Here is a 16,914-nt window from a genome sequence, read left to right on the forward strand (position 1 = left end):
ATCAATCTTCATTTGAATGTTCCGATATCTATGAATAAAATCCCATGAGCGATCTTTTAATGTAAGCCTTTTCCCTGTGAACACGTTCAATTCACGTGAATCCTGTGAATTTTGCTTGATATTTTGTCGTGACTAACTATCAGCGATCACTCCCTGAAGTCTATAATATCACAGCCTAAAGCTGTGTGCGCCTCTGGATGATATTATGAACCCATAAATGACTGCATTGGGTTCTCCGACATCTCACTTCTACAACAATTAAAGACTCGCAATGGTGGTTATCTCGGCCATGGTTAAGTACATGGTCTGCGATGTGGAATTTATGGCGGTTTCTCATTGACTGTTTCGCATGTACACTCAATCTAGCTTCACAAGTATCTCTCATCTCATTTATTTACACTGGATTGCTGATCAAATTAAGAGTCGTTTATAATGCACTGAAGATATGTATACATGGTTAATATGGTATTTGTTACATTCCTTGTTGCACTACTTGACTTCTGTACAGATACCAATAAGATAAAATGTAAGCATATTGTATTTTTAATAATACACCAGCTTAGCACCACCTTGTACAATTTACAGCATTAGTTCTATGAGAATCTAGTTCACATCCAAGCAAAATGATATTGCTACTGAAAATTCCGTAACCAAAACGATATTGAATCAAATCGCAAATTAAATCACATCGAAATCTAATCGTTTCAGCGGAAATCCGTGGTGATACCCAACCCTAAACTTGATGTAAGTTAATGCAAAACAAGGTACATATAGATGTTTTGTAAGATACTGGGAGACAAGGCACATATAGATGTGTTGTAGGGTACTGCAAGACAAGGTACGCATAGATGTCCAGAGTCCAGTCCCAAACACAGACCTTTGCTGAGTGCATAGTCTTGCATGTTGACCCAGAGGCTGTTGCTAGGCTCTTTGGTGGAGCCCAGAGCCAAGTCTGCAAGAACGCTCAGGTCAGGACACAGTGTGCAGTCAAGGGGCTTCTGCTCCTCGTTGCCGGACAGTGCTGCCTCCAGGAAGGAGGTGATGCAGGGGTCTGGTGGGAACACAGAAAAGCAAGCCTTAAAAAAGTTTTTTCTGCATTCAATCTTCATGATTCGCTACAGTAAAGGCGAAGTCAATTCTTTTTTTTTAGGATGGGTTAGAAAATCAATATATCCAACATTCCTCCTACCCAACAATTTGATGTCCATCTCCAGGCCGTTGCTGAACAGGGGCGTTCTGAGCCAGTAGTCCGTGTCATGCTCCTCCAGAGATGTGGGCTCGCCCTGCAGCATGCCCCCGAGACAGCGGCCCACCAACAGTGCAGCCGTTCTCTCCAGGTCCACCAGCCACACCCAGGACAGGGCTGGCTGGGCCAGGGACGCCCCCATGGCAGGCTCTGCAAAGTCTGGGGTGCCTTGACCCCCAACACAGGGGTTGGCCAAAAAGGAAGATCAAGAAAAAAGAAAAGTCAGATGGCCAAGTATCAAAGGTCGACAAAACTCAATTCGATACCATTGAAAATGTGCTGTTCGATTTGAAAGGCTAATATGGGTGATTAAACCTCACCATCTCCCCTGGATTCACTAAAACATCTGTTACAGATTTGGCACGACAAAGGGATCGGAACAGATATTTTAGTGAAGCCAGGAGAGACAGTTACAATGGTTTGATCACACAGTCCCGGGTTGTATTCTAAAATAAGGGTAGGTTTTCGGGTCCTGATCATAAATATGGTCCCATTAACCAGGGCTTTGTCAGCCTGTGTGCTGTCGTTCTCACCGTGGAGGGGCCAATGCAGCTCCTGGTCCTCCAGGGGGGAGGCAGCAGGCAGCAGCCGGTTGAGGTGGTCAAGGGGAGGCAGCAGGTCCAGCAGGTGGCCCAGCAGAGGCCGGGCCACAGACACGGACAGCAGAAGCAGAGAGTTGATGATCTGACAGAGCATACTGCCTGCTGCCGACATGTAGATCACTTCTGTAGGTGGTGGTGACAAGGGGACAATTCAAGCAGAGGTCACGTTTAGTAAAATACAGAAAATAAAGAGCATGGGAACCCATACAACGAAGAACCCATACCCTGCCTTGGAAGCCAGCTACAAAATTCCCCTTCACTGGTAGCTTCTCCCTGAGGACCACTAACAACAGTCCCTTCACCTTGTAGCTTCTCCCTGAGGACCACTAACAACAGTCCCTTCACCTTGTAGCTTCTCCCTGAGGACCACTAACAACAGTCCCTTCACCTTGTAGCTTCTCCCTGAGGACCACTAACAACAGTCCCTTCACCTTGTAGCTTCTCCCCAAGAGCTACAAACAACAGTCCCTTCACCTTATAGCTTCTCAGTGAGGACCACCAACAACAGTCCCTTCACCTTATAGCTTCTCCCTGAGGACCACTAACAACAGTCCCTTCACCTTGTAGCTTCTCCCCAAGAGCTACAAACAACAGTCCCTTCACCTTATAGCTTCTCAGTGAGGACCACCAACAACAGTCCCTTCACCTTATAGCTTCTCCCTAAGAGCCAGTAACAACATTCCCCTTCACCTTGTAGCTTCTCCCTGATACTGCCGTTCCAGGAGCTCTCCTTAATAAGAGCGGACGAGCGGGAGAAGATGTCTTTGGCATGGGGCAGCAGGAGCTGCAGGTGTTTGTGGAGCAGAGCCACGCTGCTCGAGTTCTGTAAACACACACACACACTTATTGTGGGGTTCTTCAACATATGATATCATAACATGTTGCGGGACCCTAAAAGGATGGTAGAGCCCTCAGCCAGTGTCAGTGTTCCAACCTCATTCACCGAGTTGATGTGGCAGTAGGCCAGAAGCTGCTTCTGCAGGGAGCACAAAAGTTGGTGGAGGTGCGCAGGCTGGCTGCTGTCTGAGGAGGACATGCCCTGCTGCAATTTATCACTGTTCTTCTCCAGCTCGCCAAAGGCCCGGTCCTGAGGATACAATGCACACCAGGGTTTCCCACTGCACTTTACAGCTTAGCGAACACAAGCCTGCCGCCTTAACTACAACGTAAAATATATACAGTGGGGCAAAAAAGTATTTAGTCAGCCACCAATTGTGCAAGTTCTCCCACTTAAAAAGATGAGAGAGGCCTGTAATTTTCATCATAGGTATACCTCAGCTATGAGAGACAAAATGAAAAAAATAATAATAATCTAGAAAATCACATTGTCTGATTTTTAAAGAATTTATTTGCAAATTATGGTGGAAAATATGTATTTGGTCAATAACAAAAGGTCATCTCAATACTTTGTTACATGCCCTTTGTTGGCAATGACAGAGGTCAAACGTTTTCTGTAAGTCTTTACAAGGTTTTCAAACACTGCTGCTGGTATTTTGGCCCATTCCTCCATGCAGATCTCCTCTAGAGCAGTGATGTTTTTGGGCCTTCACTGGGCAACACAGACTTTCAACTCCCTCCAAAGATTTTCTATGGGGTTGAGATCTGGAGACTGGCTTGGCCACTCCAGGACCTTGAAATGCTTCTTACAAAGCCACTCCTTCGTTGCCCGGGCGGTGTGTTTGGGGTCATTGTCTCGCTGAAAGACCCAGCCACGTTTCATCTTCAGTGCCCTTGCTGATGGAAGCAGGTTTTCACTCAAAATCTCACCATACATGGCCCCATTCATTCTTTCCGTCACACGGATCAGACGTCCTGGTCCCTTGGCAGAAAAACAGCCCCAAAGCATGATGTTTCCACCCCCATGCTTCACTGTAGGTATGGTGTTCTTTGGATGCAACTCAGCATTCTTTCTCCTCCAAACACGACGAGTTGAGTTTTTACCAAAAAGTTATATTTTGGTTTCATCTGACATTCTCCCAATCCTGTTCTGGATCATCCAAATGCTCTCTAGCAAACTTCAAACGGGCCCGGACATGCACTGGCTTTAGCAGGGGGACACGTCTGGCACTGCAGGATTTGAGTCCCTGGCAGTGTAGTGTGTTAGTGATGGTAGCCTTTGTTACTTTGGTCCCAGTTCTCTGGAGGTCATTCACTAGGTCCCCCCGTGTGGTTCTGGGATTTTTGTTCACCGTTCTTGTGATCATTTTGACCCCACAGGGTGAGATCTTGCGTGGAGCCCCAGATCGAGGGAGATTATCAGTGGTCTTGTATGTATTCCATTTCCTAATAATTGCTCCCACAGTTGATTTCTTCACACCAAGCTGCTTACCTATAGCAGATTCAGACTTCCCAGCCTGGTGCAGGTCTACAATTGTGTTTCTGGTGTCCTTTGACAGCTCTTTGGTCTTGGCCATAGTGGAGTTTGGAGTGTGACTGTTTGAGGTTGTGGACAGGTGTCTTTTAAACTGATAAGGAGTTCAAACAGGTGCCATTAATACAGGTAAGGAGTGGAGGACAGAGGAGCCTCTTAAAGAAGAAGTTACAGGTCTGTGACAGCCAGAAATCTTGCTGTTTTGTAGGTGACCAAATACTTATTTTCCACCATAATTTGCAAATAAATTCTTAAAAAAAAATCAGACAATGTTATTTTCTGGATTTTTTCTCTCGTCTTTTTAAGTGGGAGAACTTGCACAATTGGTGGCTGACTAAATACTTTTTTGCCCCACTGTATATATATTTTACGTATATTATTATGTCTGATATTATACAAAAGTGTGAAATAATCTAAACGTCATTCACTCTGTGTATAGATCAGGCTACAGGGCAACAGTCTGACAGCCTGCATGAAAATAAGCATAACTGGTCCATTTATGTAAATGGTCCAATGGTGTTACTGATTTCATCTTGAGAGGGTGCAATAGACCCATTTCACAGATGTGTCATCGTAGGACAAAGCACAGGTGTCGCTAATAGTTAAACTAGGTACATAAAAGTAGCAGAACTGTAATTAATGTTATGAGCGACACCTTTATTTGTCCTATTATGACTTCTTTGGAAAGGGTCCATACAAATGAGACGTGAGGCGGACTAATGATAAGTAATGTACAGATGAAGCAGAATCGTAATCAGTCTTTGACATTGTGAACCTATACTGCACCCAAAGCTGAGAAGATAACAAGTTTAACAAGACTAAAACTTAACTGCAAAGATGTCCATACCCAATGAAAAAAAGAGCCACCCTTCCACTGTTGTAATGGCATTTTTGAGATAGAGGCTGCACTGCACTACTTGGTTAACAGGGCTAACTGCACCGCAATGATCTTGGCGGTCGACCACCTTGCGCCTAGGACAGTGGCCCTGTGACCTACGGTGTAGAAGCCCAGGTTCCTTAGCAGGGTCTTCATCAGGATCTCTGCCAGGTGGGTGTCTGGGTGGCTGGCCGCGCTGCCGAAAGAGGGCTCCTGGGCGCCACTGAAGCCCAGGACGGAGGAGAGAGCCTCTGGGCCATCGCCGGGACAGCTGTAGCCCAGCAGGGAGGCCACGTGGGTGTGGTCCTGCAGACTGGTCAGGATGATATCCAGCTGCATCCTCTGTCTCACACACACACACACACACACACACACACACACTTGAGGAAGGGCTCAAACAACAACGGTTTATCTTTATAAAATACCTTGCGGAAGCGCAAGTTAGCAGTGGGCCTTTGTACTACGTGGGTAAAGTGTGATGACAGTATATGATTCAATATAAGGCTCTTTTATCCCTTTGGTCCGGCTCCATGTGGCTCCAATAAAAAAATATATTAAATTTCAATGAATGCATTCTAGGTCATTCGGTTTTTTTATGTAATTATAATTTTTTATAAAATAAAATGGTGATCTTGTAACATTATAATAAAACGTGATAAATTTGTCGCTCAAAATATGCGTCACTACCGTCGATGTGCAACATCCGCTAGCTCGTGTTTTTCTTAGCTTTTCGACCTCCAACAATGGATAAATCCAAGAAAATAAAAGTTTCTGAAGAAGACTGAGCGTTTAATGCTACGTGGGCAGATTAATCTGCTTTCACTGCTGACCAAACTGGTTTACCAGTATGCTTAATATGTGGTAACAAATTGTCAAACAAAAAAAAGTCAAATGTTTTGAAGACATTTCCAGAATCAACACAGCCTTTGCTGAAAAGTATCCAGATGGAAATGAGAAAAAAAACAGTTTCAGAAATGATGAGGAAGGTTAAAAATCATTTCAAGAAGTGGATGAAGTCTCCAATTTCAACTACATATGCTAGTTTTGTGGTCGCTCAGTTTTGGCTGTGTTCTACAAGATATTCTACTCTACCCTCCGGGAGCCCCGACAGCTCCGGCGGGTCCGACTAACATTTGCCCAAACCAGGGTGTTTGCGACATTAGAGGGCCCCTGAACTGGAGGACACTAGAGGACCCCTGAACTGGAGGACATTAGAGGGCTACTGAACTGGAGGACACTGGAGGGCTACTGAACTGGAGGACACTAGAGGACCCCTGAACTGGAGGACACTAGATGACCCCTGAACTGGAGGACACTAGAGGGCCCCTGAACTGGAGGACACTGGAGGGCCCCTGAACTGGAGGACACTGGAGGGCCCCTGAACTGGAGGACACTGGAGGGCCCCTGAACTGGAGGACACTGGAGGGCTCCTGAACTGGAGGACATTAGAGGGCTACTGAACTGGAGGACACTGGAGGGCCCCTGAACTGGAGGACACTGGAGGGCTCCTGAACTGGAGGACACTGGAGGGCCCCTGAACTGGAGGACACTGGAGGGCCCCTGAACTGGAGGACACTGGAGGGCCCCTGAACTGGAGGACACTAGAGGGCCCCTGAACTGGAGGACACTAGAGGACCCCTGAACTGGAGGACACTGGAGGGCCCCTGAACTGGAGGACACTAGAGGACCCCTGAACTGGAGGACACTGGAGGGCCCCTGAACTGGAGGACACTGGAGGGCCCCTGAACTGGAGGACACTGGAGGGCTCCTGAACTGGAGGACACTGGAGGGCCCCTGAACTGGAGAACACTGGAGGGCCCCTGAACTGGAGGACACTGGAGGGCCCCTGAACTGGAGGACACTGGAGGGCCCCTGAACTGGAGGACACTGGAGGGCCCCTGAACTGGAGGACACTGGAGGGCCCCTGAACTGGAGGACATTAGAGGGCTACTGAACTGGAGGACAATGGAGGGCCCCAGAACTGGAGGACACTGGAGGGCTACTGAACTGGAGGACACTGGAGGGCTCCTGAACTCGAGGACACTGGAGGGCCCCAGAACTGGAGGACATTAGAGGGCTACTGAACTGGAGGACACTAGAGGGCCCCTGAACTGGAGGACACTGGAGGGCCCCTGAACTGGAGGACACTGGAGGGCTCCTGAACTGGAGGACACTGGAGGGCTCCTGAACTGGAGGGCACTGGAGGGCTCCTGAACTGGAGGACACTGGAGGGCCCCTGAACTGGAGAACACTGGAGGGCCCCTGAACTGGAGGACACTGGAGGGCTACTGAACTGGAGGACACTGGAGGGCCCCTGAACTGGAGAATACTGGAGGGCCCCTGAACTGGAGGACACTGGAGGGCTCCTGAACTGGAGGACACTGGAGGGCCCCTGAACTGGAGGACACTGGAGGGCCCCTGAACTGGAGGACACTGGAGGGCTACCTCACCTGTCCTTTGGAGAGACTCTCCCAGCGGTCAGGGCCCTGGGGCAGCAGCGCGTGCAGCAGCTCCATCCTCTCCCTGAGGGGGGGCAGCAGCATGGTGGCCCCAACCGAAAGGGTCTCAATAACTGCCTGCCGGGAAATACACAGTCACACATTCACACCATCACTCCATGTACCAACCAGATTTCACCCAGAAATTTAAATGAAGCTGCAGGTAAGATTTAAGAGGTTGTATTAGTGTGTAATTTGGCAAAAATTGCATAGTCCTCATTCACTGTAGGTGAAACGATCAATAAGAATAGAGAATATCTATTCTTATTGATCCCGCTCCTGCCTCTGTATTAAAGGCAGGAGCTGGATGGTTTGGAAACTATCAATCGTCTCATGTCAGTTTTAACGGTTATTGTGTTTTTAAATGTATCTTACTGTGTCACTCACAGGGATATAAAAAAGTGTGTCCGTCTCACTCACCTCCTGGATCTCATCTGGAACAGATGAGTCCATGAGCCTGAAGAGCAGGTTGCGCAGAGGCCTGGCTTGACCACCCAGAATACTGGTTGCCACACCCCCAGCCAGGGCAAGAGCCAGGTGATTGGACAATAACCGCAGACAGAGTTTCAGAAAGTTCTGATGCTCTCTGCCAAGTCAAGGAAACGTCACGATGAGTATTAGGTTAAATTTTAATATGCATTTTTTTAAGATAATATCAAATTAACCTTTAACAATCATTGTAGGGAAATTCAGGTTTCATATCAGCAACATAAATTAGAATTAAATTATAGTTAAGTGATACTGTGCTTGCCATTTAGATTTTCAAATGTATACAATTATTTTCTGCGTGAAAGTGCAGTTGTTGTTTGAAAGTTTGCATTCAATTGTATTTGCCCAAATTAGTGACCCAATACTGCTCCTTGGGGGCAGATGTTAATCAAGTAAGATACAGTCCAGCGAGCGTTGGAGCCTCATTTCTGCACAAACAGTGTTTATGGGACTCCAATTATGAAACTGCTTGGCTAACCAGGTTGCACCACTCGGGAGAAAGCCCAGTCAGTATGCCAGCAAGCAGGGCTGCTGCCGGTGCTCAACAGCTACAGGGCAGAACGGTCTACCCACCTGGAAGAGGGGAAGGGCAAGGGTGGCACGTCACTGTTGATCCCGTCACAGTAGTGCTCCAGGAAGGAGCGCAGGTGGGAGAAAGTGCTTTCTTCCAGGTCCACGCAGTAGGGCCTGTGCCACGCCACCACTTGCCTGTGGTGCATTAAGTGAACATGTAGAATAATATCAATGTTGGACCCCAACAATTAAACATTAAAAATACAAAAAACATAAAACATATAAAACAATAAAACAACAGAGAACAGTGAGAAAATAAATGCTCTGTGATCGAGTTTAGACCAGACCACTCTGTAAAAAGTCGTTAGGGATTGGCAGGACATAGTCAGTGTTTACTCTCCATGCGGCTGACCTGTCTCTGGGCAGGGCAGTCCAGGCCAGGCTGTGGGAAGTGCCCGCTGAGATCTGCTGTACTGCGACCCCGTCCAGTCCGACCACCTTCTTGGGCTTGGTGATCGGGCCGGTAGAGTTCCCCTGGCCACACTGGCCCATGGAGTTGTTCCCCCATGCATAAACTTCATTGTCTAGACAAGATAAATACATCCCACTAGGTAAAACATTTGACATACTTCCTTAATCACTGCAGGAGTTAGACTGTTGTGCAATGACTTTCAACCTCAAGTTCATCAACAGTCAATGAGTTGGATATGACAATATTTTGACATGTGTATTAAAATTCCTTCAATTCTATATAAGGTTGTTTGTCATGAATAGACAACCATGCTTGTGAGGAACATAAAAGACCTATCACATGTTCATCACATTGAGTGCAGATCTTAAAGAGATACACCAAGATATTTGTAAAGTGGCATTTGCCTGTCTGGGTAAGCATTTGCTTTGTGTTAGCTGCTCCCACTGACTTGCAGAGAAGCCAATACATTTGAATTACTTCCAAAGATATCCAATGTGTTCCAATAGTAGCATCTCCAATTAAGTGTCACTGAAAAAACAACAAGATTCGAATGGTTTTATTCTGATATCTCGGCCCATCCCTTTAAGACGCAAATGTGTTAATAGACAATTCCGTTATTTTGAAAATTGAGCCCCCTCTCTGGTTTGCCTAGGATGAAATTGAGTGGTTAACACCGAAATATTGAATATTGGTCCTGTCTTGGCTAATTTCGAATCGCTCTTGCCTGCTTCACAATGGCTGGCTATGTGCATTCACAAAACACCCATAAACTTTCGTTTTCAGATATGTGAAACTCATCGAGTGGTTGGTGGTGTTCGTTGATGTTACTAAACAAGTATCGTAGCGAAAGTTTCTGTCGTGTTTTATTTGGCAGTCGGTTCTCCGTATCAACAGTAGGGCTAGAACCGAGCGAAAAGACTTCAACCAGCCCCCTTTCCGTTTCCGGTTCCGGTCCGGTTTCCGTTTAAATGGATTTACAAAATGCCAAATAAAACACGACGGAAACGGTATTTCGCTAAGATACTTGATTAGGAACATCAAGGAACACCGCTAACCACTCGATGAGTTTCACATTTCTGAAAACGAACGTTTAGGGGTGTTTTGTGAATGCACATAGCCAGCCATTGTGAAGCAGGCAGGGGCATTTCGAAATTGGCCAAATACCCGAGACAGGACCAATATTCAAAATTTCGGTGTTAACCACTCTATTTCCTCCTAGACAAACCAGAACGGGGGCTCAATGTTCAAAATACCGGAATTGTCCTTTAATGTCAAGTTGTGCTGTGTTGGATTTATATGGCTGTACCGTGTGACAGGGCCAGACAGTGGCTGTCCCCTATGGAGATATCCACCAATCTGGTGGTAGCCAGCTCCTCAATCAGCTTTGGCCTGAGAGCGGTTGCTTCAGAAGAGCCACAGCCCAAACAGGCACCACAGCCCCATGCATACACCTGTTGTGACAAGTTTGAAAAATATTAATTAATTAAAATAGGATTCATTTATAGGACGTCATGGGAAGATCACATTAAAAGCCAGTCCTTCCAGGATTTTGCAGCTTGAGATGAAGAACATGAAACAGGCACCATTCAACTATGCTATATTGCACACCAATAAGGGTGTGCATTAGCAACATATCAGCACGAAGCTAGGAGAAAAACTATTTGCATCAATAGTTAGCGCCGCGATATCTGTGAATTGGCTTTTGCCTGTCTTACCCAGATTCAGATTAGTCCAAATTCATCCTTTGACATACAGCAGAGGACTTTACTGGGTAAGCATTTGCTTTCTGTTACCTGCTTCCATTGGCTTGCAGAGTTACAGTAGCCTTACTCTTGTTCATGTGTGGGGAATACACTTTAAATTATTTTACAAAGTGTTAAAAATAGTCACCAATTCAAAACACAACAGGATTGTCGTTTGTCTAAAATAAAGATATTACGGCAATGTATTCGCCAATTATTATGAGGCAACCTGTGAGCATCGCTGACCAGATACTTTCACATAGGGTACCCAGCCAGAAGCAGCAGATAATATAACTTGTATTTAACAATCACAGTGCAGAAAATAGTGCAGAATTATCTGTCTGGTGTAGACAAACTACAATCTTGTTGTGATGTAACAGACAATCATTTTGAAAAGCGGCTATTCGGAACACATTGGAAAGTAATAAAAAGTGTCTAACACTCACATGAGCAAAGGTAAGGCTTCTGAAAAGCAAGTCAATGGAAGCGGCCAATGGAAAGGGAATGCTAACCAAGCAAACTCCACTCTGGACACACAATAATCCATTTTGAATTAAATAATTCCTCTGAATCACGCCAAGACAGGCCGACACCAATTAACAGATATCTCTGTATCATATTAAGTTAGGGTAAAACTAGTTAGCAAATAAATGTAATTTCATATGAATCATTTCAATGCGTTGATTGTTCAAAGCTTTACAAATACTACTACTTACTACTTTTTGCTGTGGTAAATAATAGCAACTGTTTGCCCTCCATACTCTGTTGGTATTGTAGCAAGAATGTGGCCCTACCTGTCCAGTGGAGGTCAAGGCCAGAGAAGACTGACTCCCTGCACACACTTTCCTGATGAACATTCCCTGCAAGGCTTCAACGACTTTGGGCTTATACACCCGGTTGGTATCACCATGGCCCAGCTTCCCTGCAAGAGGAACGCACAAAGAAGATAGTTTAACTAGTTTATTGAGTAAAAACACAGAACTAGTGAGAGCAGAAAAATAGAACCGAAGTATATCCTAATATATCGAGCACAAACATCCACATTAAGATCAGTTTCTTCAGAAGTTGAAAGATGTCACATGCATCAACAGATAACTCAAGTATACCAGATCGTCTGAGACATACACACAAGTTATTATTTCTGCACTGATCTCATACATTTATGAGACTTAAAGTAGGACAATATCGGGGTTGTTGATCAAACCAACAAGACCTCCCCTTGTTTCATTAAATTTTCACCAATATGGTTTTTCATAATCACTTTGTGGAGCAGATTCTGACCAATAGCATTTTGCACACATTGATTCCAGAAGACAAACGTGCTATAAGGCCATTGTCTATATTCGTGACTGGTACACTCAAGAAAACGTTTAGATAGCTAGTATATTACCGTTGTCCCCACCGCCAAAGGACCACACTGTGCGCCCGTCCTTTGACAATGCGATTGTGTGAGAGCTCCCACACGACACCTCGCCCACGTTGCTGATATCTTTCACCAAGGTGGGAATGTTCCGGCTGTTGCTGTCGCCATGCCCTGCACACCATGGCACAATGAGACAAGATGGGCCGACCACAGCTGGGTCATTTGGCAAACATACATATATATGATGCTCCAGTTTTAAAAACTGCCTATCAAGAGCACTTTTCATGTTATATTTCATTGTTAATCAAACAGGCGACAAAAGAGACATGGGGAAAATAACTACCACATTCAATTTCCATTTAAAGTTCAGTGATTGATCCAGATTTTAGGCCGGCATGCTCAAGTACACTTGTGTCAAGTCAGTATTTCACAGACTTGCATTGCACTTGCAACAAGCATTAAGTGTCTCATGGACTAAAACTAAAGTGAACTAAATTCAAGTGATTATGACAAGAGCTGCTTGACACTAAGGTTACCTAATCTTCCAAAATCTCCTTCGCCCCACGTGTAGAGCTCTCCACTCTCGCTGACCGCAGCACTGTGTCTGTAGCCGGCAGACACACATACCACCACCTAAGCCAGAGCAAACATCCCACTCATTAACATGCATAGTTTAGACATAATTTTTCCAAAATGTAAAAGTCTTAGGTTGCACAATTAAGGCTTTTCCAGCCCCCCTAATTTCAAGGAGAAATAGGGCAAGAAAAACATTATTGCTGCTAGTTGGTCACCATTGTTACTTTATTTACGCAATAGCCGGTAGAATATTTCAGTTTTTACAACGGACCATATTGTTATGGGCGAAGTGCGCAGTAACAATATAACAATATTAATAACAACAAAAATAGGAGCCAACTAAAACAAATGCAAAATCAAAATGTGAGGGTATGTAAGTGTGTGTCTTCATTCGGTAGCTGGAACCAGGAGAACGATCTTGGTGACCGGTCTTTCGATTAAGTTGGTCCGGGTTTGAAGCTTTACACTCCTTACGACACCTCTTTGGTCAGGATTGGTGTTGACAATTTTAGCAATAACCCATGACCCTCTATGGGCGTTTCTGCTATTACCACAATCTCTCCTTGCATGAAATTTAGCCTAGCGCTTAACTCGGTTCAAATTTTTGGCGTTCCTGCAGTAGCGGTAGATACTCTTTAAGCCACCTGGACCAGAACAGGTATGATATGTATTGTACTTGGCGCCAATGTCTTCTTACGTACATGTCCTCTTGCTTAAAGGTCCCATGACATGCTACTTTATGGATGCTTTAATATAGATATTAGTGGGCCCCTAACACAGTATTTGAAGAAGTTCCCAAAATTCAGCCGTGGTGCAGAATTACAGCCACTACGAGCCAGTCCCACATTGAGCTTTCCCCAAACGCCTCGTTTTGGTGTCTGTAGCTTTAATGCAAATGAGGAGGAAAGAGGCGGGTCAAGGAGGAGGGTGGGGTGTGGCCCTGAGCAGCTTGTGGCCATGGTACCACGTACTCTGTGTACAGTGAATGTATCGCAATGGCAAGGCGCACACAGCCTTTCGCCGTGTTCCGTAAATATTCTAGAACACTCCGGGTGCTCCGGCGGGAGTCCTGGAGCTCTATATCTAAATAATATCATATTATACATAGATATCTATATCATATAATATATATTATCAGGGCCAAAAGCTGTGTGCGCCTCCAGACGATATTATGAATCTCAAACGACTGCGTTGGGTTCTCCGACGTCTCTGGTTCTTGCACGTCCACATCAATCTGAAGTAGACTGAACCACGACATGGAGGAGAAAGGGATTGTTGTCCGCGATTGTCTCCCGCCGGAGCCTCACTGCCGAGGGACCACCACCTTGGCAGCGGGCAGCGCCGAGGCGGTGGTCCCTCGGCAGCGGGAAACAGAGCTGAAGCAGGAGGCAATCGCGGGAAACAATCCCTTTCTCCTCCATGTCGCAGTTCATGTACTTCAGGGATTCAAGGCCAAAGTTCCTTTCCCCCAATTCCTTTTCAACCATGGCTGAGAGAACCCCAACTACAGTCTCGTTGTGGAAATACCAGAGACGTCAAAGAACCGACAGCAGAACAGCAGAACGGTTAGCCAAATAACAAAGAAGTGTTCACTTGCATTACAGTGTGTGTAATCTCACACACACACACACACACACACACACACACACACACACACACACACACACGTCGTCCGCACACACACGTCGTCCGCACGGTCGTAGCTCATTGTCTCATTGGTGGGCCAAATTCTCTGGGCTGGCAAGGCAGAGAAAGTGGAGGTGGCATCTCCCCTTATGACGACATATGGGGAAAATTCCAAAACAACGCGTCTGAGCATCGTTTTTTCAAAGGGAGAGCAGAATGTTTCGTGCTCGCGATAAAGCTATAGGAACGATAAAACTCTTGAGCGATAGCTTTAGAGCTGTAAAGCTGTAAATGAGAGTTGAAAACAGCTCAACTCTATGCAAATAAGCTAGTAGCGTTTCGGCTGTAAATGACCGCCAGCCAATCGGAATGTAGATGTCTCTCGCCGGTGTGGGTCCCAGGATTCATACATGAGAAAGTTCCTAGTCCCTACCGAACATTTGTTCCTTCAACATGGTGCGCGAAAGAATTATTGCGGCTGTTGGAGGGCATCGCATATTGAACGACACAAGCATGTTCATTTACGGGGACAGGAATAAAAAGGCAAAGGCATGGGACGTTGTGGCCAAAGAAGTAGGGTTGCTAAAATGTCCCGGTTCCAACCAACCACTATGAAATGTCCCCTTTTGTCCACGATTAAATAGCCAACATGGTCTTATTATAGCCCGATCATTAACTAAAAACCACATAGAAAGAATAAAGCATCCAGCATATAATTGATGTATGAGGGCATACGCATTACGCAATAGGGATGGTCGCATGCACAATGGAATACTGATGGAAACCAGCGGACGAGCGCGAGCGGAGATGTTCGAGCATTTTACGTTTTTACACTGCCAAATATGGCCGTCTAATGCATGCCTTTCTCCCTGCATTGTTCGCGCGTTTACACTACCCGAGGTAGCACCCCAATTTACCCTCCCGGACCCTACACACATTGCCGGTTTCATTTAGGGATTGAGGTGTCTACAACAGAGACAACGCAGTGATATCAACATGAGTAGTTCAAACTGGAGGGACGGTGAAATCCGCGAGCTTAATATGACTTATTAGAAGCAGGGAGATTGCGCAGCAATATCTATTTCTAATTTGTCAGTTTGCCGTGTGTCTGCCTGGCACAAATGCTCCCTTTGAGCGGATCTTTTCTATAATGAACAATACTTGGACTGACGAGAGGAACTGCGTGAATGTTCCCACCTTGAAGACGTTGCTTATTACACGGGCCAATTTTGATGACACCTGTCCGCAATTCCACAGCAGGCTGTCAGCAAACAAATAGATTTTGGAGCAATTTCACTCCTCAAACAAATATGTTTAATTTGAATAGCGTTGGTCTCTGTTTTGAGGTCATGTTTTCAGAGATCTATAAGATTGACATCACACACACGCGGGCCGGCACGCACGCAATCACTCCATTCATTAGTTATTCAGTGTTTCATGTATTTAAGCTTATTATTATTTTTCTATTGACCAAACTTGTGACTATCTTGTGTTTTTGTGGCTCGGCATCATCAGCAGCACTTGCCTCAACTGCGGGCTCGTAGTAGTAATCAAAAAACGTGGCTCCTTTAAATGGAAAAGCAAGATCGAATGAGCAATATGAGCTGTAAATATTTTTGACAGCGTTGCGTTTTGAGTCTAAATAAAAGTCTATATCTTCTTTTATCTGAATCAGTAATAACTGTTATACAGTAATAACATGCAGATACTTGATTATTGGCAATTAAATAGCGTAGGTTCCCAAGTTTATGTGTTTGATATGCCTAATATCCTTGTTTAGGCCTGTATTTGGAAACTGGACTGTAATAAACAAGATTTACGGTTATAGCTAAATCAAAATAAAGGAAGATATTTTTTGCAATTATCCTTATGACGATTATTTTACCTGGTATGTGGCAGAAAAAAAATAATCCAGTATTTTTGTTTGGCTTTTAAATCTTTAAAAGCAACAATACAACCCAAAAAATGCAGACGGCAATACATTTTGTGCGGACGATAATTAAGAGGAACCGGTCGATGTGAGAATCAGGCAAGCAGGGCTATCATACGAGGGTAGCCTTGCTAGTTAGCCTTTATATACTGTATCATTTAAAACGTCATCATATAACGTTTGCAAAGTGGCAAATTCAACACCTAAGCCCTACTTTGATAAAGGCAAAGCCCGGGACACGATATACTTCTTGTTTCACTGCAATTTAAGGAGCAGCAAACAAAATGGTGGATGATATAATTATGAAATTCGAAGATGATTGTAAGGGGCGTAAAAATTCCTTCTACATTCGCATTTGACAATGGCTTCAATGCCTCCAAATGCAGTAGAATGATGACACACATAGAAGTATATTAATTGGGACTTCCGGGTAACGGTAGAGCAGTATGGGCGCTTGAATAGTGTGCTCCCTAACGCCAACACAATAAACTCTGCAAAAACACGAAAATATAACAAAGAAAGATACATGGTCGTTGACAATGAGTGGAAGATCAAGGAAAGGAAAAAAGAAAAAAAATCCCCAAAGGTCAAGGTAAAGAAATAAGTCGT

General features: G+C 45.0%; 1 protein-coding gene across 14 annotated transcripts in view; it reads right to left on the reverse strand.

Moving 5' to 3' along the window:
- The window catches only part of herc1 (HECT and RLD domain containing E3 ubiquitin protein ligase family member 1), an 88,973-nt gene that overhangs the window by 61,873 nt on the left and 10,186 nt on the right, over positions 1-16,914 (reverse strand). For all 14 annotated transcript variants that reach the window (XM_079736056.1, XM_079736052.1, XM_079736053.1 and 11 more), the window contains 14 exons: positions 12,710-12,806; positions 12,201-12,344; positions 11,605-11,732; positions 10,375-10,519; positions 9,009-9,180; positions 8,657-8,791; positions 8,015-8,180; positions 7,547-7,672; positions 5,217-5,438; positions 2,783-2,935; positions 2,539-2,671; positions 1,780-1,971; positions 1,190-1,414; positions 878-1,051 (listed from right to left, as the gene is read on the reverse strand). In XM_079736056.1, coding sequence (XP_079592182.1) covers positions 878-1,051; positions 1,190-1,414; positions 1,780-1,971; positions 2,539-2,671; positions 2,783-2,935; positions 5,217-5,438; positions 7,547-7,672; positions 8,015-8,180; positions 8,657-8,791; positions 9,009-9,180; positions 10,375-10,519; positions 11,605-11,732; positions 12,201-12,344; positions 12,710-12,806 — 2,212 coding nt within the window. The remainder of the gene's footprint in view (positions 1-877; positions 1,052-1,189; positions 1,415-1,779; positions 1,972-2,538; positions 2,672-2,782; positions 2,936-5,216; positions 5,439-7,546; positions 7,673-8,014; positions 8,181-8,656; positions 8,792-9,008; positions 9,181-10,374; positions 10,520-11,604; positions 11,733-12,200; positions 12,345-12,709; positions 12,807-16,914) is intronic.

The sequence above is a fragment of the Pollachius pollachius genome, assembly GCF_949987615.1.
Source record: "Pollachius pollachius genome assembly, chromosome: 5".
Taxonomy (NCBI): Eukaryota; Metazoa; Chordata; class Actinopteri; order Gadiformes; family Gadidae; genus Pollachius; species Pollachius pollachius.